This window comes from Nannospalax galili, unplaced genomic scaffold (assembly GCF_000622305.1).
Source record: "Nannospalax galili isolate Female #2095 unplaced genomic scaffold, S.galili_v1.0 scaffold424, whole genome shotgun sequence".
NCBI lineage: Eukaryota > Metazoa > Chordata > Mammalia > Rodentia > Spalacidae > Nannospalax > Nannospalax galili.
In genome coordinates this window covers 1,795,085-1,819,739 of record NW_008352334.1, presented here as the reverse complement: position 1 = coordinate 1,819,739, position 24,655 = coordinate 1,795,085, and the positions used below count along the sequence as shown (strand labels likewise).

At 47.3% G+C, this 24,655-nt stretch overlaps 1 protein-coding gene across 4 annotated transcripts in view; it reads left to right on the top strand.

Moving 5' to 3' along the window:
• The window catches only part of Fstl4 (follistatin like 4), a 458,219-nt gene that overhangs the window by 405,165 nt on the left and 28,399 nt on the right, over positions 1-24,655 (top strand). For 2 of the 4 annotated variants that reach the window (XM_029554200.1, XM_029554201.1), the window contains 2 exons: positions 12,701-12,824; positions 24,213-24,374. In XM_029554200.1, the coding sequence (XP_029410060.1) occupies positions 12,701-12,824; positions 24,213-24,374 (286 nt within the window). The remainder of the gene's footprint in view (positions 1-12,700; positions 12,825-24,212; positions 24,375-24,655) is intronic. The other 2 variants (XM_029554198.1, XM_029554197.1) reach the window with 1 other exon arrangement.

Below are 24,655 nucleotides of genomic sequence, written 5' to 3'. Positions count from 1 at the left end.
ACAGGAACAGAAATGACTCACAGACAGCTGCATCACCAAGCCATCCATCATGGCTGATGGCTCACAGAAGCTGGAAATCTGGAGCCCAGTGTATAACCTGTTGTGGAGTCTTTTCCAGACAGCTTAGTTGATGTGAGCCTCTTCCAGGCAGCTCAGCTTGTCGCAAAGTCTCGCAGGTGTTCTTAGGGTTTATGTATGTATGTGCATGTATGTTTGAGGGAGGGGCCTAGTGAGTCTGGTCAGTTTCAGGAACTTCCTGAAGCCTTTGAGCTGTTTGCTTCCTCAGCTAAAGGAGCTTCCCTACAGGAAGGAAGTTCATGTCCCTTTAGAACATCCAGTGTCTTAAGGAGTTTTTCTCCAAGAAGGAAAGTTTTATTTCAGAGGAAATTGCCACACAGCAATATGTTGACCTGGCACTCACTATACAGACCAGGCTGGCCTTGACCTCACAGAGATCTGCCTGCCTCTGCCTCCCAAGTGCTGGGACTAAAGGCATGCACCATGACACCCGGCTGCAACAGTATGTTGAATGTGTGTGTACATGTGCATGTTGAGTGTGGATATGTACATATGTTCATGTGTCTGTGTGTCAACATGGGTATGGGTGTGCTTCTGTGTCTCTCTGTGTGCATGTGTGTGCCTGTGTGTGTCCCATGTATGTACATGTGTGCATGCCTGTATGTGTACAGTGTGTACATCTGTGTGCATGTATATGTGTGTAGAGTGTCCATGTTATTCTTGCCTATTTGTATGCCTGTGTATGTCTGTGTGAATGTGTGTATGTGCTATGTGTGTACATGTGTGCATGCCTCTGGGTGTATGTCAAGTGTTTGTGTATACACGTGTGCATGTGTATTTACATGTGTGCATTATGCATTAGGGTGTGTGGGTCTGTGTGTGTGTGCCTGTGTGTATGCAGACTTCCCTGTGTGTGAATGCCTGTGTGTGAGTATATGCTTGTGTGTGTGAGTGTGTGTGCCTGTGTGCATGGGTATGGGTGTACTCAGGTGTGTATGTTTGTGAGTGTATGTGTAAGGATGTGTGTGTGAGGATCAGGTTCATGGGTTTGTGTGTGTATGTGTCAAGGTATGCATGTGTGTATGTGTGTGTGTGAAGGACGTGTGTGTACATGGATCAGGTGCGTGGGTCTGTGTATACAGAATCTCTCAGGATTGACGCCACTGCAAATGCCCTTGGCCGCTGTGACTGGTTCCATGGTAGACCGGGGCCCTTTGTGACTGACTAACCTCCACAGCATTACATGGTGCTCTGTTTAAACATGTCAGAAATAAAGGCAGAGGCAAACTCTTCTTAACGTACTTGCCGTCAGTTAATTAAATTACTCAAACATGCCTGCAGCACCAACTCAATTGCATTTCTTCTTTTTCCCAATCAGGTTAGCAATTTGGATAATTGTGGGTGCAACCAGAGATTAATGGCTGCTCGTTACCTCCCTGGAAATACTTGCTCATGGCTGAGTTGGTGCCCTGAAAATAGGCAGTGCCCATGCTTCTCAGAAGCCCCAGACAGGGGTGCAGGGCGGCATACTCCTTGGACATCCAAGCCTGCTGCATGCAAGCATACACACATAGTGCACATGCCTCCTTCCCTGTACCTTAGGGACAGAGGATTACAGCCTGCTATGAAGGGCATGGGCTTTGGATTCAAAAGGGCCTAAGTTCAAGTCTCAGCTCTGCCACTTAGCAGTTGAGTAACCTTGGAAAGGGCTTTGACCTTTCTAAGCCTCAATTTTCCTCATCTGTGAAATAGGAGTAAATGAGAGCACTTGGCTAATGGATTTACAGTAAAGACCAAGTGAGAAGATTCATGAGATGTTCTTGGCACAGAGTATGCTAGAGAATCACCCATTATCATTATCCATTATTACCATTATAACCATCGTTAACATTAAGCCGACCATGCATGGGGAGCACCCAGCATCCAAAAGGTATTCAGCAGCAGATTCACTCAGAGGACAGCAAGGAGGGCATCTCTGGGAGGAAATCGGCCACAGAGAGCACGAACCAGGTCCTCAGAAGGCATGGGGCATTCTTGAAGCAATAACTGATCAGGGGAGAACAGCCCAGGAGGAGCAAAGATTCTTGGGGTTCTCGGAGCCCCTCGGACATCTCAACATCTCCTCACCCAGCCACAGTAAGTGCTAAAATACAATCAGTGGAGCTGTAATTAATGCCTAGTACCCAAACATGGCTTCCAACCTGGGAAGCAGATCAGCCTTCCAAACCCAAGGCAGGAGATTAGAAAACACAGAAAGGTTCAGGCTTCCTTTGTCATTTGTATGAGACATCTTGATTGGCAAGAAAATATTAATCACTTTTCCACTACTCTCTTAATGAGACGCTTTCATGAGCAACAAAATATTAATTTGTCTTGTCTTATCTGTTAAGAATTCTGTTAATGAATTCAGTCACAGAGCTATTAGAGAATGCCATCCTAATGACACATGTAATTAAACTTTTCTGACTTGCAAACATCAAAGATGCCTCATGCATCAGAATAATATTTGATCAGAAAGTCAATGTTCCCCTCTAGCCCAGAGGCAAGCAAGAAGGAGCTGTGCACGCTCTGCAGTGAGCAAGTCGCTGTCAGAAGACTTGAGTCGCCTGTCCTGTGCTTGCCCATCCAGATGGCAAACACAGGGAATCCTCTCTGCGTTGATTTGCTTGCTTAGTGCAAAGCTCTGCAACCAACAGGGCCCAGAGCAAAGATGCTGCCCCTGAACGCCGGGGGCCGGGGGCGGGGCGGGGGACTGGTGCCGGGGCAGGCTTCCTCAAGCACCTGCTCCAGGAGCTTCAGAAAAGGATCTGCTTCCTGCTCGGGCTTCAGGTGACAGGGAGAAGCAGGCATGAAGTAGAAAGGCTCAGGTCTGGGCCCAGAACAGGAAAGGCGCCAAATGTTAGACTAGCCTTGACTGTCCACAAAGGCGCCGGGGAACTCCAGACCTTTCATTAGGGAGTGACATGGTCAAATGTGGCTATTGCAGAGGATCCGAGACTCTTCCAAACCTCAGGTTAAACATACTCCAAGAAGGATTCCAAATAACATAGGTCCTAGAATGTGGGGAGACCTGCTCTCTCTCAGGCCTTCTTCCTCTCTGACTTGGCCCAGGGTGTATTCAGAGCAGCAGATGTTTCCTGCCGAAGGTTCCCTCCACGAGGCTGAGGTTCCGTTCATGGCACTGCTTTCTTATTTAAAATGATCTATTCATTTATTTTTATGTATGACTGTTTTGCTTGCCTATATGTAAGTGTACCACCTGTGTGAACTACCAACAGAGACCAGAAGAGGGCGTCTGATCCCCTGGACCTGGTGTTATGGTCGCTTGTTAGCCACCATATGGGTACTGGGAACTGATAAGTGCTCTTCTTATTCACTAAGCCATCTCTTCCAATCCCCACTGTCACCTTAAGGTTGTCAAGAAGTCCAGCCTGGACCTCCCAGGCCTCCTGAGGATGCCCAAGCCACCACTTCACATCCACAAACTCTAGCTTCATCCTACACAGCTCATAGGCGGAAACACAGGCCCACACCAGCAGACACCAGCCCCTAAAGACAAGCGTCCCACCACAGCAGAGGTGACTGGGGAGGGCACTAGCTCATGGATTACATTGCCACCTTCTGACAGCTTTGTGATAAATCGATGGTTTCTGCTCCAACTCATGGTCCCCAGAGCCAGTAACTTGCAACCTATAATTGAGTTAGTTAGTTCCCAGACAACTTTTGAGTTCTTTTCTGAAGCAGCCATGGTTCTCGGCATGCTTCAGACCTGGCCCCACTCACCTCAGCCCTTGGGGATCTGTAGCCACTGTCTCCACCCCAGCAGCTGTCTTCTTCAACCAAGCTTCCCCCTGAAGTATGCCCATACACGTATCTGCTGGAGAAGGGAGAGAAAGTACGGGTCCCCTAGCCTCTGCTATGGTGTGTCCCCACAGGTCCTCCCACTGTGGACACCAGAAGCCAGTGGTCAGATTGCATTGGCTCTGCTCTGCCCAGGTGACACAGCACTATATGGGGGAGGGACATATGCCTTATGTGTCACTCACAGGATGCCAGTGACAGGCATCTCCCAGCGACCAGAGCCCATGATAGGATGCTCATCCTGAAGGGGGATGCCCTGACCAGACACCAGGATAGCTTAGGAAGCAGAAAGATGTCTGCCACTGTAGGTATCCCATCAGAAAGGCACCAGGTTAACCTCAGGGAACTCTCCCTATCCTGGGGTCACACAGCTCTGTGGGAAGGAAGGCACTTTGCACCCTATAGGATGTTCAAGTCCTGCACAGAAGCCAGAACTCCACGTTCCCAAGTATTAATCTTGCTTTCTCATCTGGACCACAAAGTAGGACCATGCCTCCCCATTCATGACCAGGTTCTCCTGAGGGCTCATAGGCTGGGCTGAGAGGGCTCGGCTGGGGCCCATGTCAAAGGAAGATTTACATGCTACACTCCTGATCCAGGCTCCACACAGTGTGTTCCGGATTTGAGGTGTAGGGATGCACACCCACTCCAGACCTCAGGCCCCTGATTCTCCAACCACCCATTGTCATGCAGTCATTCAGGGCAGAGTAAGGGACTGTCACCCAAACCCAGTCTGCCTGTCATTCCTTCAACAATGTCACCTGTCCTCTACCTAATGACTCCTTCCCTCCCCTTATCGTAAGGGTCATTGCACCTCCCTGGAGAGGGACATAAACAGACATCCATAGGGACATCCAGAGGGACATAACGGGGCATCCCAGAAGCCACTGACCTTGGCAGATTAGCTGGACTACCAATGTCACTGCGATTGTTTTGACTGCTGATACTCAGCTGCACCCTTGTGGCGCTGGTCATTGTGTCCCTCCCCGTTGCTGCATAAAGCAGACAGAGTTAAAGAACTCTGAGGAATGGAGGAGTTTGCTGGGGGTCTGCAGCCAGCCTGCCACCCAGTGGCACTCTCTGTGTTCCCTGCTTACAAAACATGATACCTAATGCCTGGCATTTCCACAGGTATGCCTAAAGCTGCCTCTGCCTGCCTCCTGCAACCCATTGCAGTTCCCAGGCTCCCACAGCTGCGTCTGCTTGGATGTGGTGCCGGGTATGAGGTGCTGGCTCATTAGGCACTGGCCTTTGGCCCCACTGAGGAAGAGGAACAGCACCACAAGGCCAGCATGAAGAGGTGTTCAAAATATCCTCAGGGAGAAAAAGGAGGGGGAGAGAGAGAGAGAGAGAGAGAGAGAGAGAGAGAGAGAGAATGTGTATGTGTTACTGGGGATCGAACCTTGTACATGCTAAGTAAGCACTCTACCACTGAGCCACATCCCCAGCCCATCTTTCAGTTTAAAAAAGGGAGTAGGGGCTGGAGAGATGGCTCAGTGGTTAAGAACACTGGTGGTTCTTGTAGAAGACCTGGGATCAGATCCCAGCACATACATGGCAGCGAACAACCGTCTGTAACTCCAGTTCCAAGGGATCCGACGGCCTCTTCTGTCCTCCTCAAGCATTGCATGACACGGGTGCACATATGCAGGCAATACACTCATATGCATAAAATAAAAATAATAAATAAAATAGTTAAAAAAAATAAAAAGGGAGTGAGATGAGGTTGTTCAGTGGGTAAAAACATTTTTTATGCAAGCCTGACATCTTGAGTTTGATCCCCAAACCCTCATAGTAGGAGAGAACCAATTCCCATGAGCTGTCCTCCAGCCTCCTCCACACATAAGCACACACACAATAAATGCTTTTAAGTTTTTTTTTAAGCCTTACCACATACTCAGTATATTTCAGATAACTTGAAAGAGCCACTCTTCTTTGTTGTGGGTTTGGCTTTTTTTTCCTTCATTTGTTTTGTTTTTTCACACTGAAGCTCGCCATTTACAGGCTTTCAAATGTCGGCAGACACAGTACAGTGATAAAAGCGACAACACAAAGCCCATTAGAAGAAAGTAGCTGTGGCATTGTTTGAAGGGTGTGTTAAGAGGTTCGCTTTCCCCATGCCTAAATGCTGTAAAATTGAGAACAAATATTTCTAATGAAGCACGTGCCTTTCCCAAGTGCTTCTTTGGAAGTGAGTTCTTAAAAAGACCAAAAAGAAAATGATTTAGGGGCTCATGACTCATTTAATTTTTATTGTCTTTGTATGAACCAGTCATGAATCCATTGTAGAGAGATGAGAGGCGTTTGATTAGCATGGAGAGCTGTTTGCCACATGACAGACAGCGGTTGTCGTTTTGCATTAAAATCATCTCATTAAACGCCTGGGTACATTTTGTTTTAAACTCTTGGAAAACATTGTACTTGAAATATTTAAAGGCTGGGACCATTTTTTTTCCACCTTGGGTTGAAGACCTTGGTAGCATCAAACTTCCTGCCTTTTGAGCTTTGGGTGAGTTCAAACCAATAGAAGTGTTGTCCAGAGTGACCCAGGGGCTAGGGATGTGGGGTAGTGGATAGAGTCCTTGCCTGGCATGTATGAAGCTCTGGGTTTGAGCCTGAGTACCACACAAACAGGGTGTTGTAGTACATGCCTATAATCCCAACACTTGGGAGATGGAGGCAGGAAGATTAGAAGTTCAAGGTCATCTTTGGCCTCATACCATGTTGGAAGTCAGCCTAGGATACAAGGCTGACTTTTCAGAAAGAAAAACCAGAGCAATCCAGGAGATGGGATCCCAGGCCTGTCGGATGTCAACTTGTGTACATGTGGGGTGTGACTGTCCCAAGTAACTCCTCCAGGTTTTGTTTTCTGGGTAACCTCCTCTACATCACCTCTTTCCTCCCTTAGTGCTACCTTCAGGGCCTAACTTGTGATCATAACTACTTTTTAAAAAATATTTTATTTGCTGGGCGTGGTGGCACATGCCTTTAATCCCAGCACTTGGGAGGCAGAGACAGGCGGATCTCTGAAGTTTAACCTTACAAAAGCCTAGAGTTCTGGGATACAATGTAAGAGGCTTTAGAGCTGTCTCAAAAAGACCAAAAAAAAAACCCAAACAAACAAAAATTTATTATTTGTATTTATGTGTATGAGTGTATTGCCTACATGCATGTAAGTGCATCCATGTCATGCAATGCCCATGGAGGTCAGAAGACATTGTCGGATCCCCCAGAACTGAAGATATGGAGGATTGCTAGCTGTCATGTGGGTGCTGGGAATTGAACCCAGGTCCTCTGCAAGATCAGCCAGAGCTCTTAAGCACCAAGCCACCTCTCCAGCCCTGATAGTGACTACTTTTTTAAAAAATTATTTATTTAATAACCACATACTTAAAAGAAGCATTTCATTACAACAGCGTTGACATATTCAATAACAATTTCCAAAGCTAAGATGCATCTCTTTCAAAATTGGCTGTAAATTTGGAGGTTTACAGTTGAGGGACCCCTCTTTACCTCTCTTCCCCCAAAGAGAGCCAGGGTGCTCCTTAGAATTGCAGAGTTGGAAAAGCTCTGAATAAAAATGTCTCTAATCTGAGTTTCAGTTTGTAACACTGACAGTATGATTAACCTGAACTCCAGTATCACCCTGGAGTCCTTGTGTTTAATGCTGAGTCACCGAATACTCAGCCTTAGTGGTTGGGTGTCTTATTCCTGAGTCCTGTGTGTCACTATGACAGCATCCCCCACCTCCTTCCTGCTTAACAATTATTTAATACTTAAGTCTCATCTAATTACTTTCTTTAATAAGGGAAAATACTTAGAAAATAGCTTTTAAAAAAGACAAATGTCATGTCTTTAAGTAAAATTGTCTCTTTCCCAAAAATGGATGTGCACCCACACAAGAACGGTCTAATCTGGCGTCTGTTTACTTCTGGAATAAACCGTGATTTCGCTAATACATTTCTATGTATGGGGGGGGGGGAAGCTATCCATAAAAAAACAATTACAGAGATGCAATCAGGCATTGACAGTGGTATTCAGACACATCTCAAAGAGCATTCAGAAGAGGAAAGATTGCAGGGTTGATTTTATGTAGCTTCTTATAAATCAATTTTTAAAGTAATTCTCTCACATCCAATGAGGTAAATTTGATTTCTGCAACCAGTATTCATATCCAGAAAACAATATGCACTTCGTTCTGTAATTATATGATGCCTATTGTTTTAGCCTAGAGACGTTATTTAATTTATTACAGAGGCGGGTTCTCCCCAGAGCTGATGCCACAGGCAGTAATATGCTCTGTACTTAACAGAAAAGTTGTAATGCATTTGGCTATCAGGTCCCCATGGGGCTGATGCGGCTCTCCCCACCTGACTGACATCCCCAGGACATGTTCTGCTCTCAAGGAGCAGGGACTTGTTCTTGACCAGGAAGAGAAGCAGACAGAGAGCTGAGAGACTTTGTTAGAGGTGCACGGACAGTCGACAGTGGGATCTGGGTCTCTGCACAAGGGCTTCTGCCTCTGCTGCTGCCCTGAGCCTAGCTGTCAGTCCGTCCCAGTTGCCCTGGCCTGAGGAATGCCTGAGGAATTATGAATCCCTCAGAGGCCCACAGGATGGAGAAGAGACACAGTGGGTAGCCTTGGGGAGTAGGAGACAGGTGGACCCCTGGAACTGCTAGCCAGCCAGACTGTCTAAATCAGCAAGCCCCAGGCCAGTGGAGACCCTGTCTCAAAAAAACAAACTGATGGCACTTGAGGAATGACACCCAGTGTTGACTTCTAGCTTCTATGTACACATGCATGCATGTGCATATGTACCTGAACACACATGAACGCATACATACACAAACACAAAGACTTGGGATTAACCCTTTGCTTTTCTGCCAGTCACTTCTTTTTTACCCCCACCTGCATTTTGACCTCGAATGGATAAGCAACATTTGGGCAGATATAAAAACAGAAGGTGGGCAACCCAGGTTGCCAAACGAAAGAACCAGAACCTAACCCCAGAGATGGCTCACTGGCCACTCAAATACCACTATACACTTCGTCCTGCACTCAGCTCTAGAGACACAGCAGTGACCACAGAGTCCAAGCATCCCCTCCCCTCATGGGTTGAGGTCTAGTGGGATTCACAGGCGGTGAATGACGTGATGCAGCCTATGCCCTGAATGGCAGTCACTGCCACAAAGAGAAAGTATACAAGCAAAGGAGGCAGGAGTGTTGGGGTGGGTTTCGGGTGCGATTCCAGCATCTTCAAGAGATGGAAACAGATGACAGCCTCCAGGGAGGAGGGTTGGCACGTGGAAACTTCCAGTAGGAGACATGGCTGGCACTTTAGTGCAAAGGCAAAGGCAGAATGGAAGGGGACGGCTGAGGGGCAAAGACAGCTCTGCCACCGTGACTGACCCCAACCAGGTCTAGGTGAGCATGTGTGCCATCTGGCATTTTCTAGAAAAAGCCTGCTCTGGAGAAAACTGTGTGGGGAGGAAACTGCAGAGGGATAGAGATAGGGGGAGCTGTCTGCTCCTGAGATAAGATGACCTTGGTAGCTAAGTATGGAGTGGTCGTAATGGAGATGATAAGAGAAATCAGACATGGTTTCATTTTCAAACAGAGTCCTACTGACTCACCCCATGGTACTGAGTTTATGTTTTGGGATCTTAGGGGGAGCCCGGAAGATTAAGCAAGGCGATGAACAGTCATCTCTCAGTATCTTCAGGGGATTGAGTCCTCCTGTGATAACCAAAATCCAGGAATGTTCAAGTCCTTTGTATAAAATGGCACAGCATTTGCATATAACCTACGCCTCCCTTCCCGTATCCATTAAAACATTTCTACATAACTTCTGCACCTTAATATGATATAGATGCTACATGAGCAGTGGTTAAGGCTGCACTCTTTAGGCGCTGCTGACAAGAAAGAAGTCTGTGTCGGCATCTTTTTTCTGAATATTTTCTCCTGTGATTGATTGAATCTGCACATGAAGAACCCACAGTCAGGGCTGACTGTGTATCAGAGCCTAGCCCCAGTTAACTTTTTTGATGCTATGTGCTGACGCTAATGGGGTTCCACTCTTAGGTTACCTGTGAGAGCTTGACTTTGGGAAGCCCCTCACCTGTATCACTTCACAGCCTCCAAAATGCATGACTAGCAACCCCAACAACATGAGGATAAGAAGGGCCCACCAGAGTCCAACATGACCTTCAAGGACCCTGACAGGGTTGTTGTGTAAAGTTTCAAGAAAAATGCAAGTGGCCCAGCACCAGACTATAAAACAGCTCTGGTTCAGCCCTTTGGGATGGAATCGCTTGGATCTAACCATGTGGAGCACTGAGGACTCCCCAGGATCCTGCCTCTCCTCCCCAAGGATGGGCTGTACCACACACACAGAAGGGGCTGCATCCAGCCTACAAGCCCTCTCTCAGAAGTCTGTTTTCTACCGCTGGATTCCAAGGAAAACATATTGTCCTCGACACTTAGATTCTGACACAGGAAACAGCTTAGACTAGAAATATGTCGTCCCAGCATTGACTCGCCATTAACTTTTCATAAGCAACTCAGGTATGAACTCTTTATGGCTCTGTTATGGCACAGGACAAATCAGCTATCTGCTGTTTTATTTTTATTACTGAGGCTTCCACAGAATAGTAGGAATGAGGCTCTTTTAAGCATTGTGATGTTTCCCAGGCTAACGTGCAGGGTTCCAGCAACACTCTCCAAGATGGTGCCCCACTGGGTGCACCATGGGTCATTTCTAGTAATATAGCAAGGAGGAATCATGTCCACAATCAGCATTCCTGCATATTCTCTCCCTCCCTCCCTCCTTTTCTCCCTTCCTCCCTCTGTCCCTCCCTCCTTCCCTCCCTTCCTCTCCCTCGCCTTCCATTCCTCCCTCCCTCGTTGGGCTAATTTAGCCAAAAAGCATCATTTTTTAAAATAACTTATTTGAGATATGATCTATGTGGCCAAGGCTGGCCTTGAACTCACTATGTAGCTGAGAATGACCTTGAACCCTTGATCCTCCTTGCCTTTACCTCTTAAGTGCATGAATTACAGGCATGCACCATCATACCCTGTGTATGTGGTATTGAACTCGGGGCTCTGTGCGTACTAGGCAATTAAGCCACATCCTCAGTCCTCAAAGGCATTTTTGAAGGGACTCGTGAGGGTTGTGGTCAGGCCCTGTGAGGTGTGAGCACGGGGCAGTGTCACTGTTGAGGAGCATGAGTGACCCTCAGAACTGCTTGTGTTGCTTGCCGACTTCCTGAGCATAGTCACTGGTGGCCTTCTGTCCTGTCAACCCAAGAAGCTCAGAACAGGAACAGGAAGGGCGATGGGTGTTTCTTCCAGAAGTGAAGTTTTACATCTTCAGTCAATAATAACAGCAACAATAACATTCCCTGTTCTATGTCCTGCTGCACATATGAGAAACTGTATTTACATGCATTCTCTGTTCTTGTGCAATTTTGTTTCGTTCATTTTGTTTTTGAGACAGGGTCTCATGTAGCCCAGGCTGGCCTCAAACTCACTATGTAGTTGACGTAGATCTTGAACTCCTCGTCCTCCTGCCTCCACCTTTTAAGTGCTGGGCCCAGCTTTGCATACATTCTCTTGCTGGGTCCCTGATGCCCCATGAGGCAGACAGGGCATGTGTATAGTCCACAACTTAAGATAGGGACTACAGAGCATTTGGTCTGTGGCTGAGCTCCAGCCAACCCTGGGTCTCCTGAATCCCCGCTGTCTCTTCTGCATACAGCACTGAACAGTCACCCATAAGCTGAGATAGTCTTTCAATGTCCTAACAGCAACAAGCCTCATATCCTTAGCAAATCTGGTAGCAAAAGCCAAACCTACTGAGGGATCTCCACAGACAAGTGAGTAATCTTAACCCCTAACCTGTCTGCAGCTGGTGCCTGGAAAGGCCCAGTCTCATGAACAGTGCTGCAAGAAAGAATACAGCTGACTGTGAAGGTGCTGGTGCCCTGTGCTCATTGGCCCCTTCCCACTTTTCCCCTGTCTCTGGTAAGACCTCATCCTGGGAGGCTGCAGGGACCACAGCACCAAGGCTCACTAAGCCACGTCCTATGAAAACCCTGCGCAGCTGCCCCTCTGGCTGTCTTCACATCCCTACCCTGTTTTTGGTTTACCCCATATTCCCATTGGTTCTGTCTCCCTTCCCTTGGGGTACATGGATCCCATAAGCTGCCTAAAATTGTTTGGGGATCGAAGTGGAATCTGAACCATGGTTAAACAAACTGGAGTCCATAGACCCAGCCCAGCCCACCACTTTAAATAAAATGTGGTCAGACACAGCCACACCCATTTGCTTGTATACTGTCCTGGCTGTTTACATGCCATCATGGCAGAGCTGAGTGGCTGACAGAGACCAGAAGACCACGGAAGCCAAAATATTTACTGGCCCTTTAAGGTGCTGGCTAACAACCATTCTTAACTCCACTCCCAGGGAATCCAACACCCCCTTCTGGCCTCTATGGGTAGTACTTAACACCAATGCATTTACATACATGTAGGCAAAACACACAAAATATTAATTAAATGTTTAAAAAGAAATCCCTTGCTTTAATCAAGTCCCTCTGTCCAGAACCAGAACATGGAAGCAGGTGAGCAAGATCCATGGGAAACATGCAGACACTGAGATGGGCCAGAGGACATGTGGATAGTAGATGGGGCATTGGCACAGCCTCCCTGGACACAGGAAGTGCCAGGGAGGGAGGTCTTCCCTGGAAAACTGGCTCACCAGCTGCCCATCGCAGTCTAGTCAACAGAGAAGTGAATCTCATTGTTGTCTTTGCCCAGCAGGACTTCGGAGAGGATGACTCCCTGTACATCACCAAGGTGACCACCATCCACACGGGTAACTACACCTGCCACGCCTTGGGTCACGAGCAGCTGTTCCAGACCCACGTCCTGCAGGTGAATGGTTAGTAAATGGCTCCATGCATGTTGTCCCCTCAAAGCAGCTCCCAAACGCAAGCCTCGCTCCCTCTTCTATGCTGTCTTGTTGAGAACTACCAGTAACAAAATATCAATTGTAGTAAAGAAAAGGGGTAGAAAGACATGGGTCTGGTCTGCCCGAAGGCTCCTCAGGTGAAATGAATCCAAATGCCAGAGGAAAGGGTTGAGGGGGAGTGAGTCATGTGGTCAAGTCACCCTGGGATACTGAGGCTCTGGTAGCCACAACAGAGTGTAGGGTATAGCCCCCAGGAAACATGGTGCTGTCGTCTCTGGATCCAGCAATTGCAGGAGCTGTGTCAGAGCCACCATGGCTATTCCAGGTGGCATGAAATCACAGCGCTCTGCGGCTGGGAGGCATTATTTATTCCAGCTGGAGATGACTTGTCTTCCCCTCCCACCTGGCTCGGTGGACTTTATCTCAAGTTCAGCCAGTAGAGCTGAGCGGGTCTGAAAGGAGGGCCTTCACTCTCTCTCTGAGACCCAGGTGTGCCAACACTCCCAGAGGCTGGGAAGAGCTGCACCCTTCCTGACCACACCCACAGCAATTTCCCCAGACAGTGCTTCATGAACGCCTACATGGCCAGCATGTTGCATAGACCCTCAAAGTGGTGTATTCTTAGCCATTTAATGAATGGCTTTCTGAGGAAGGTTACTTGCCTGTGACCACATAACTGGTGGAAGCCATTCTGGGGTTAGAGCCCCTCTTCTACAGCACACTGCTGGCCATCTCAACCTGCTCCCCCCCCCCCGCCGCCTTCAAAACAAGCCCCAGTCACCCTAAAGTTCCATGCTAGACCATGGTTCCAGGGGGATTAGTGTCATCCCACCAAACCCAGCTGTCACTGGTTAAGCCTGGAGCAGGTGCTCAGGTATCACAACTCAGTCTCCAGATCCTCTGTGACAGGTGATATTCAAGACTTCTCCCAGGAGAAAGCAAGGTGTCAAGAATGATGACATCATGAGATCACTTCACCGAGCTCTAGTGGGTGGCAAGCCATTTAGGGACAACTAGGTACCATCAGCTTGTTTTCTTGACAGGGTGTTGTGGGCGGGGGGGGGAGGCTTATATTTGTGCATGTTCAAATACTATCTTATTAGCATTTCCCTTGAACTGGAACATAATTCATCCTTTATGGTTTTCTGTCTGTGCCTCTTGGTTAAGTATCTGGGTTTGGGGTTGAGGGGTGCAGTTCAGTTCATAGAGTGCTTGCCTAGCATGCACAAAGCTCTGGGTTTAATCCCCAGAATCATATAAACTGAATAGCATTCAAGACTTAAAGGTAGAAGCCAGGCATGGTGGTACACACCTTTAATCCTAGCACTCAACACTCGGAGGCAGGCAGATCTCTGTGAGATCAAGTTCAGCTTGGTCTACATAGTGAGTTCCAGGCCAGCTGGGGCTACAGGGAGACCCTGTCTGAAAAAGACAGACAGACAGACAGCAAACTAAGAGGGGAAGGATGCATTAGGGTTCGTAGTTTGAAGGTACAGTCTCCATCATCCAGGGAAAAGCATGGCAGAGGGTGAGCTAGCTGATCACAGTCAGGAAGCAAAGGGTATGGATAAATGCTGGTGCTCAGCTCATTTCCTCCTTTTTATTCACGCTAGGACCTCGGCCCATGGAGTAGTGCTATACACAGTTAGGGTGGGTCTTCCCAGCTCACTTAAACCTCTGGAAATAAAGCACCCTCACAGAGAAACCCAGAGATGTGTTTCCTAGGTGATTCCAAATTCAGTCAAGTTGACAGTAAAGGTACCATCACACCTGGACTGGAGAGTGCTGTGTGTGACCCTCCCCAAGCCCCCTTCCCCACACTGCTCACCAGCCCAGCCTCCCCTGAAGAGTGTATTCTGTCCCCTGGAATGTAATCAAAGAGCAGAATATTCTGAGAGAGAGGCCCCAGAAATACTGATTTAAGATTTCCCCAGCTGTCAGAAAAACAAAACAAAACTGTAGATAGACTGGGAGGAAGATGCTGGGACCTGGACTTTGTGATCAGCTTCCTACTTCATTGAATTGGCTTACTGTGTGTGGCCTGCTGGATGGCTGGGCTCACCCCCTAGGATGCTATAGTTCCTGGAACCCACAAAAGTCCTGGATGGGACCGACTCCCAGACCTACCATTGCCTCCCAAGGATACAAGGTCACGGCCTACTGACCCCAGAAAAAGGCAAGAAGTTTTCAAAGTATTCCAGAGGTTAAAATTGTGTCAAGGAACAAAGTTGTATCTGTATGGGAAGACATTGAAAACAGGATGATCTGAAAGCTACATTTGTTGAATACCTACTGTGTGCCATCTCTGTCCTACAGGGGAGGATGTTAGAACTTGCCCTAACCTCACAGACAGACCTTGACACCACCCAGGGCCAATGCCCACCCTATTAGGACACCAAGATGCTGCCCTTAGAGAATCCAAATATGGGGTACAAGGTGGGCAGTTGACAGGTCTTTGTTGGGCTTCTCTTGACTGCACACTCTGGGGTGTCAGAGCACAGGAGGCTTGCATCCTGTGTCTCCTAGTGCAAAGCTCAGGCCTAGTCTGAATCAGCTGTCAAGAGAGACTCAGAGGAAGAAGTCATGGCAGGGAATCTCAGGCCTAGCCCTTGGCCTCAAGACTGGGGTTGGAAGAATATGTAGTAGCTGTGTGTCCTCCATCTCCCCCAGAGAGCTCAGTGGGTCCTTTGGCAGAGTCCTGATTTGAACCGTTTCCAGGAGGCCAAGTCACTGCAGGAAGCTTCCAGAATCAGGGGACAAAGGGATCTTTGTGGGCTATATCTTGGTGCTAAAGGAAGGAGTACCCACCCCCCAGGTAGGAGCCTGAGAGGCTGAGAAGGCTCTGGTATTTTCAGAAGGCTCTGCCTTGCTAAGGAGTTTCATGAGGCATGAGGGAGGAGAGGTAGTAACATTGATCTGTGTAATTTGTTTCATTTTACCATTCATCCCAAACTTGAGGCAGCTTGGGTAGAATTCAGTCCAGCTGCCCAGCTGTGCTGTCGGAGGTCTGGTTTGGTCCCTTCGTGGCCTTGCAAGAAGATGCTTGGGATACAACGAGGGACCAACGTGGGGGAGGCTTCAGATTTATTGCAAGTCATATTTAAGCATTGATGGTAAACACAGATGTCAGAGGGGGCTGATGGCCCCTCACAGAGCTTTCAGCACACTATACAGATGGGGAAATAAAGAGAGAGAAAGAAAACTACCAAGCTAAGAATAACATATAGGTTACCTCTCCCTAGAGCTGCCCAACTCCGACTGTTTAGTAGAAGGATTGGGATCCATACACAGGGAGGGCCACAATCATCTGGGATCTCCCCTTCTCTGACTGTCCTAACCTAGTTGCCTAAAGGGAACCCTTCCAGGAAGCTATAATGTTTCCTCTCACAAATTATTAGTATAACTTACCCATAGCCAAGGCCTCCCAGGAATGAGGCCCAAACACTGACATGATTTATAACTTTGTGCTAAGTTTCTGCATTGGCTTCATAGGAAGGAGAGAGAACTTTGGGCATCAATGATTAATTCATCAAATTAAAAATACCCTCGACCTCCCCACAGTTCAGACAAGTAGTGATTCATCCCCCAAACACAATAATCATCTTCAGATCTGCTTATTACGCTAGCCTGGTACTTTTGTGACTTTACCTTCTACTTAAGAACATATTTATGCTGCCTTTAGCCTTGGCAATAAGTGATGTTTCCCAAGGAAAATGGGCTTTTGTGTTATAGGCTGAAGTGTGTGTGTGTGTGTGTGTGTGTGTGTGTGTGTGTGTGTACACGTGTACATGTACAAGTTCATGTGAAGGCCAGGGGTCAATCTCCAGGTATCTTTTCTCAAGAGCCAGATACCTTATTTTTGGATACAGGGCCTCTCACTGGCCTGGAGCTTACCAAGCAGGCTAGGCTGGCTGACCAGACAGGCCCAGGGATCATGGGCTGTCTCCAGTGCTGAGGTTACAGGCACATGCTATCATGCCCAACCTTTTTAGGTGGGATCTATGGATGGAGCTCGGGTCCACATGCTTGCAAGACAAGCACTTTACCAACAGAGCTGTCTCCTGAAGCCCCTGAAATGTTTTCACATGAAGATTTCACAAATTTGAAAGAAAATGTGTTTGTGTAGGATATCTTGGTTTCTTATTATTGTTAGTGTGCAGATTAACACAGAAGGAAGAGGGAACGATTGGACTTGGGAAACGTATGGTCTGGCACACAGAGAAATAATCGCATCTTCATCGTATTGCTGACAGAAAACTGTCATTTCTTCTTTGTTCCGACAGGGCCCTGGAACTTCACAGATCCCATGTGTGTGCTTTCCTGCCCAGGGTTCCCACAGACCCCCCCCAGGTTCCCACAAGCCCTCCCTGTTCTGTAGGCTTCACAGTGCTGGCACTTGTGCCTTCAGGGAATGGGCAGGTGCAGGCCAGATGCTGGGCCTTGCCCAGGAGAGAACTCCTTGGTTCTATAGTAGGTCTTGAGTGCCCATCCAGTTGAACTGTGATTTTTTTTAATATCTTTTTAAATTTTTCTATTTATTCATTTTTATTTTATGTGTATGAATGTTATGCTTCATGTATGTAAGTGCACCCATGTGTGTGGTACCCGTGGAAACCAGAAGAGGGTTTTGGATCCTCTGGAACTAGAGTTATGGACAGTTGTTAGCAGCCATGTGGATGCTGGGAATTGAACCTGGGTCTTCTGCAAAAAGTCAGTGCTCTTAACCACTGAACCATCTCACTAGCCCCCTTTAAGAATATGTTTATTAATTATTTGAGAATTTCATGAGATTTCAACTGTTCCCCTTAATTTTTCCAAGGTTCACCCCTACCTACCTACCCCTTCTAACTTTGTGGGTTTTTTTAATTTTAAAACCCATTGATTCCAAGTTGTGATGTCCATTTCAGGTGTAGGGCCATCTACTGGAGCATAGTGATCTACCAGGAGACACACCCTTAAAACTCTCCCCCTGGAAGCCATCAACTGTCCATAGTGCCTCAGTTGTGGATGGGGGCTTATGAACCCCCTTCCTCTCCATGCTGGAATGTTTACTGGCTTGATCTTGCTCAGGTCTTATGCAGGCAACCACAGCTGCTGTGAGTTCCTGAGTTACAATGATCCTGGCACGTCTCATGGCTTCTCAAGAAGGGAAAGGAACAGAAGAATTGAAGTGGTGTGACCTTTGCTGGTTTTTGCTGGAGGTTTTAGTTTGGTTTTGGGGGGTTTTGGGTTTTTGTTGTTGTTGTTGTTGTTGTTGTTCTGGTTTTTTTCTTCAAGCTAGGAGGGAATGTAAGGATTACTTGGACTGAGAGGAAAAAGTCTGGTAGAAATGGGAAGAGGTGAGGGATGCAAGATGTTGGAGATGTCCTGGAAGAGGAAAGGTGAGATCTACAAGTGAGAACAAGGCAGGGTGGCTCAAAACTGGGCAATGTGTGGACGGGAAAGCGAACGTCAAGGAAGTGTCAGGGAGGCCCAGAAAGGGCAGGAGTCCTGACCCACCTCAAAGCCCAGTGATAGGAGGAGGAGGGGCTGAAGCCAGGCTCGGTGGTGCAGGTTTATAATCCCAGCTACTCAGGAGACTGAGACAGAGGAATCACAAATTCAAGACCACCTGGACTACAGAGTGCATTCAAAGTTAGCGAAACCCTAGCCAAGAAAAATAGTTGAGTGTGGTGGTGCATACCTTCAATCCCAGCACTCAGACAGAGGCAGGTGGATCTCTGTGAGTTCAAGGCCAGCTTCATCTAAATAGTGAGTTCCAGGCCACGCAAGGTTACATAATGGGGGGAAAAAACACAATGAAGGAAAAAAACCAAAACAACAACAAAAAAGAGAGAAGTTCTATCTCAAAATAAAGTAGGAAGAGGGCTGGAGACATAGGTCAATAGTAAAACACTTGTTTAGCATGCCTGGGGCTCTGGGTTCAATCCTCAGCAGCACATGCACACGAATGAATGAATGAATCAAAGAAAGGAAAAAGGGTTGCCCCTAGGAGGCTTCAAGAAAAGCGGTGTCCTCAGGAAAAAGCCAGGTCTTAGGGGGAGGGGCAAGCAGGTGAAGGAACTTCACAGGAGACTGTGTGGGTGACAGAGCACAAGTTCCAGAGGCAGGGGGAAGGTCTGAGAGAGGAGAGCTGGCCCAGTAGAAGACATGATGTCATTACAGGGGATAAAGGGCAGAAGACTGGAGAGCCCCAGTAAGAGGCTTGGGACAAGCTGGGAAGGAAGGGGCATTAGAGGTGAGGCAGCAGGTCCCCCTTTTACTCTTTCTGAGAGAGGAGCTGTCGCCAGCCAGGATGTCTTCCACTCACAGAGGCCCCAGACCAGCAGAGGGTATGTCTTATCCCACCCCCTGCCTATGGAGAGCCAGGTGCTCTGTATTTAGGCATGCATTTTTACTGAGTTACTTGATCTATACCCCCGACTTTCAGACAGGTGTCCTTTTGTTCTAGAACACTGCCATGTACTTTAGTTTAAATTTAGACTTAAGTTGGTCTGAAAAAGCCCCAATCTCAGAGGTATGGACTCAGGTTCTGTGAGCGGGAGATAGCGTTGGGTGTGATCCGTTCCCTGCTCGACTGTGAAAACTTGCTGAGTCTACATGTTCCTATCAGAGGTCAGAGCAGAGGCCAGCACCAGGCTGCAGGGCTGGTGCTGGCCACTGAGGGAGCCAGTCCTGTTCCCTGTGTGCCCAGTTTCCCTGAACAGACCTGCACCTATAAGCCAACAGGCACCACAGGCACCTAGATGAGACTGTCCCGTGTGAGGAGGGAGAGAGAGACCTGTCAGAACTCATGCCTGCAAAGCTCTTCCTGGGAGTCATCACACTTGTAACTAATTGCTTAGTCATCTGTCTCACACAGAAAGCACCACACGGAGGCAAGGGACCGAGACACTTTTCACTGCTCTGTGCATAACACCTCACATCTGGCTGGCATTTCATAGATGTTAGCTGTGTGATATTGAATTGACAGAGCCTTGGAAAATCAATCAAGATCATTAGTGTGGTACCAGGCTCAGAGAGGCTAACCCCTTCGGCCCTCTGTTTAGTACTGTAATGCTCTGTACTATCTGGTTAAGCAAAATGACAGGGAGCGATGTCATTTCTCAAGGTTTCCGCAGCCGTGCATTGTGCTTTTCTGTTTGTTTCTAGATAAACTCAGAATTGTTTTGTCAAGCCCCAGTGGGTTGATTTTAATTGGAATGAGATTAAATGTATGGATTGATTTGTCAGACCTCGTTTTGTAACAAAAGGAAGTCTTCCTAGTCAATGACATCTCTCTGTCTGACACTCCTTTTTGTGCTGACAGTTTTAAACTCTTTCTCCACTCAGATCCAATCTGTTCTCTGTCTGGTAATCACTGGTATATAAGGAAGCTATTAACTGTATGTTTGGTACTACCCCTTTATTGCGTTCATTTAATTGTGAGTGCTTTTTTGTTTGCTTCCTGGAGGCTTTCCACCTAAGATACCTTCTTTCTCCATCATATGGTTTGAATATGAAATGCCCCCACAGGCATGTCTTCCATGTTTGGTCCTCAGCTTATGGTTCTCTTTGAGAGCTGAGGAGCCTCCAGAGTTGGGTGGAAATAGGTCACTAGGGCAGGCCTAGTTGATAGCCACTTCTGCCTCCCACCTTCTCTACCTCCTGGTTGGACATGTATGAAAAGCCTCAGCCTTGGTTCTGGGCACCAGGGAGACAATACCTCCTACCTCCATGCCTTCTCCACCGTGGTGAACTGAAATCCCTCTGAAACTGTGAGCCAGGATAAACCTTTCCTGGCTGTGGTTTCTGTTGGGCATGTGATCACAGCAGTTAGAAATGTGACTAATGATGCATCTTTTTGCTACTTGCACCCTGCATCGTGCCGTCCTCGATGACACCCAGCACAGCACCAGAGACTAATTCTGCATCCTTTGCTCTCCTTAATGTCTCACCATCTAAGAACAACTTAATGTCTCACCATCTGAGAACAATAGCATTGTTCCTTCGTTTTATGGACATAGTCTTCATTGTCAGAAAATATCATTTTGTTTCTATTTTATTGAGATGCTTCCCCCATGAGAAATGGAGTTTGGATTTTTTCCCACAGGCTCTTTCAGTATCTAGTAATAGAATCAAATGGTTTTTCCTTTTGACTGCCTTTGACTTTGGAAATGATTAAAGAAAAATTTCCTAATAGACACTGAAAGTATACATTTACAGTATGTGCTTTTATTTTTATGTGTGTGTGTCTATATAATGTGTGTGTGTCTTCACATGTGAGTATGGGTATACACATGCCTTGGCACATGAAGACAGCCCAGGGCGTTAGTCCTTACCTTCCACCTTGCTTCACGCAAGGTCTCTTGTTCACTGCTGCATTCAGCAAGCGAGCTGGCCCGTGAGCCTGCAGGATTCCTTCTCTGCCTGTCGCCATAGAAGGGCTGAGATTATAGATATGTGTTACTATTTCTGGCTTTTTACATGGTATCACAGTTAGTTTCAGTTGTCAACTTGACACACCTGGGAAGAGGGAACTTCAACTAAGGGATTTCCTCCACAAGACTGGCTTGTGGGCACAACGGTGGGGCATTTTCTTGACAGCTAATTGACGTAGGAGGGCCCAACCCATTGCGGGTGGTACCATCCCTAGACAGGTAGGACTGAACTATATAAGAAAGGTAGCTGAGGAGCTGGAGAGGTGGCTCAGCGGTTAAGAGCACTGACTGCTCTTGCAGAGGACCTGGGTTTGATTCCCAGCACCCACATGGAGACTAACAACAGTCTGTGACTCCAGTTCCCAGGGATTCAATGCCCTCTTCTGACTTCATGGACATTGCATGACATGAGTGCACTTACACACATGCAGGCGATATATTCATACACATAAAATAAAAATATTTTTAAAAAAAGAAAGGCAGCTAGAGATGAGGCTGGAAGGGACCCAGTAAAGATGCTGAACTGTAACCTGTAAGCCAAACAAATCCTTTCCCCCGCAACTTGCTTTTGGTCATGGTGTTTATCACAGCCAAGAAAAAAGAGAAGGACGTGTGGGTTCTCCAGGATCTACACCCAGTCCTCACATTTGCACAGCAGTCTTTATCCACTGAGCCATCTCCCCATCCTAGCATGTTCTTGTAATACCATGCTAGGTTTGAGTTAAGCGTATACTTAGTATTGTGACTTATGTAGAACCAACTGAGATAAACTCAGTCTGTCTGTCTCTCTGTCTCTCTCTCTCTCCACACACACACACACACATATATATATGAAATCTGGGGTGGCTTCCGTGGTCCATGTTCTAGGAAGTTTCTAGGCTTTCATTATACAAAGGAACCTTCCGATAAACTAGTCATAGTAATTTGGGGTCTGTTGTACTTTAAAAAATAAAAGTTGGAAATATTCTTCCCTTCCTTCAACATCAGTACTTTAAAGATTCCTTTTAAATGATCCATTTTATTGATTTTTTCCTATTTATTGCCCATAATTAAATATGGTACTCCCACATTTTCTTTCTCTGGTTTCTCCACTGGATCAGACTTGTCAGACACTTGGCTTTCTTTGCCAATAGTCAGGTCTTAGATCCATCCATCAGTGACTCTCGCTTGGCTCTCTAGTTGAGTAGTCCATTTTCCTTCTCTGTTGATTCTTTTCTTTTTAGATTTGCTCTGTGGTTGGCAGGCAGGCTGGTATGGACAGATAGGGACCTAACAAGAGCCCCAGCTAACTAACACCCAGGTCCTTGTCTAGAGCCCTGGTTCACCTCCCCAAACTACCCACTGGCCCAGTGCTCTAGGCCTCCAAGCCCATTAAGAAACTCAACTTTAACACCATTGCTCTCTCTGCTCAGTGTAAGATATAAGGAAGCTTCTTATGTTTCTGTTTGAGCCAAGGGGGTCAGGGAAAGGACAGTCACATCTGTATTCTAAAAAGCAGTCATCACATACAAGTGGCCCCCCTTACCTCCTCACCCTCAGTGACTTTATCTGCAGTTGGCCCTTCTGCTACAGAGTGGAACTCTCCTCAAGACCCTCGAGCAAAGAGAACCAGAGTGACAGATGACATAGATGCTGGTGCTCTTGGGGCTCTCTAAGCTTGTTATTGAAGCGGCTCTGGGCCCCTTGAGGGTGGTATCAGTGGTCTGTGCCATGCATCTATTTGGATTTCCCCTCTGTCCCCTAGCCTTGCTCCAGAGGTCAGTCAAGGCAAGCCCTGAAATTCATGCTGAGTTGATCAGATGCTTAGCATCCCCCTGAAGGCTCTCTATAGCAGCAACAGAATCTGTTGCTCCTAATGAGCCAGTGGACTTCCTCTTTGTTCTCCGTCCATTGAACAGAGATCACCAGAATTCTCCCTTACTCGGGTTCTGAGATCTGAGCCATCACCTCCTACTTAAATATCAAGCGTGCTATACTAGCCAGGAGGAAGTCCTCTTAAGTACCAGGACTCCCTTTTATTGAACAATAGGAACTTGCTAAGAAAATATAGTTATGCACTTCCCAGAAGAATCCATCTCCCCACTTTCCAAAAGACGTGTGATTCAGGTCCCTTACATACACTCTTACAAATCTTATTTAGAAATATATAGATTTAAATGTATGAATAAACATGAGCCCTCATGGCTGTGGGAACTGATACTGATTTTCTTTCCTAAAGCCAGAGCAAGAGGGAGCCCCCGCCCCCAGACAATCTCTACCTCTTCCAGGCCCCTACCCACTGGTCTGCCTCTGTGAAAGGGGTCAGGGCACTGTGGAATGTGCCAGAGCCTTGCCTACCAATGCGTGCAGTCACCCCTCCTCACTCAGGCTGAAACTTGACCACCATGGTCCAGAGCTGAGTCCCTCCCCAGCCAAGGAGGGCACATCTGGCCGTTCATGCAGGTTCTAGGGCTTAGGGAATGAAAAAATAAAAATGACCCACTGGAAAATCGATGGACTTCCCCAGAGCGGTGATATAATTAGCAGCCCTGCCAGTCAGTGCCCATAAGTACTCCATGAAGCATTTCCTGCAAGAAATTAAGGCCCTGTCCAATGGCTTTCCGATAACAGGAATAATACATCTGAATTTTATTCGTTCAGAAATAAACTCTGGTGGCTGTTGCTCTTCTGTGTAGCAGCCGAACAACATTAAATATTTGGATGTCTTTCTGATCATATTTAGAACAATGATGGAAGCCATGAATTACAGGGTCTGACATGTTTATTGCCTGTAATCCGTTTCACAGCCCTTTCTTTCAAAGCTTGAGTTGTTGAAGAGAATCACCGTAAGGCGAAAAGGAGAATTCGAGAGTTATTTCTTGGGTTCACTCTCTGGAGCAGGCCAGGTCACAGGCCAGGTAGGGGGTTTCCTCTTACCAACGCTGATTTTCACCCACAGTACCACCAGTCATTCGCGTCTATCCAGAAACCCAGGCACAAGAGCCTGGGGTGGCGGCCAGCCTGCGATGCCATGCTGAGGGCATTCCCATGCCCAGAATCATTTGGCTGAAAAACGGCATGGATGTCTCTGCCCAGACGTCCAAACAGCTCTCCCTCTTAGGTAAGAACTGCCCATAAACCCCAGGACAGGACAGGAGAGACAGGACTATGGCCACGTCTGGCATGGTCAGAGGAACTCTGGATCTCCTGATACCTGGGTGCACACGGATCTCAGTAATAAGAAGCTATCAGTCAGATTCCAACTCACCCTCTGGATTTCAGCAATGCCAACCCATCCTAGGTCCAGTCATATTCAAGGGTTGTGGTTTTAGCCCCAGGACTCTAAAAAACCCTGAGAAGGCAGGGGGGAAGTCGTGTGGAAGGGTGTTGTGCCGGGAGGGT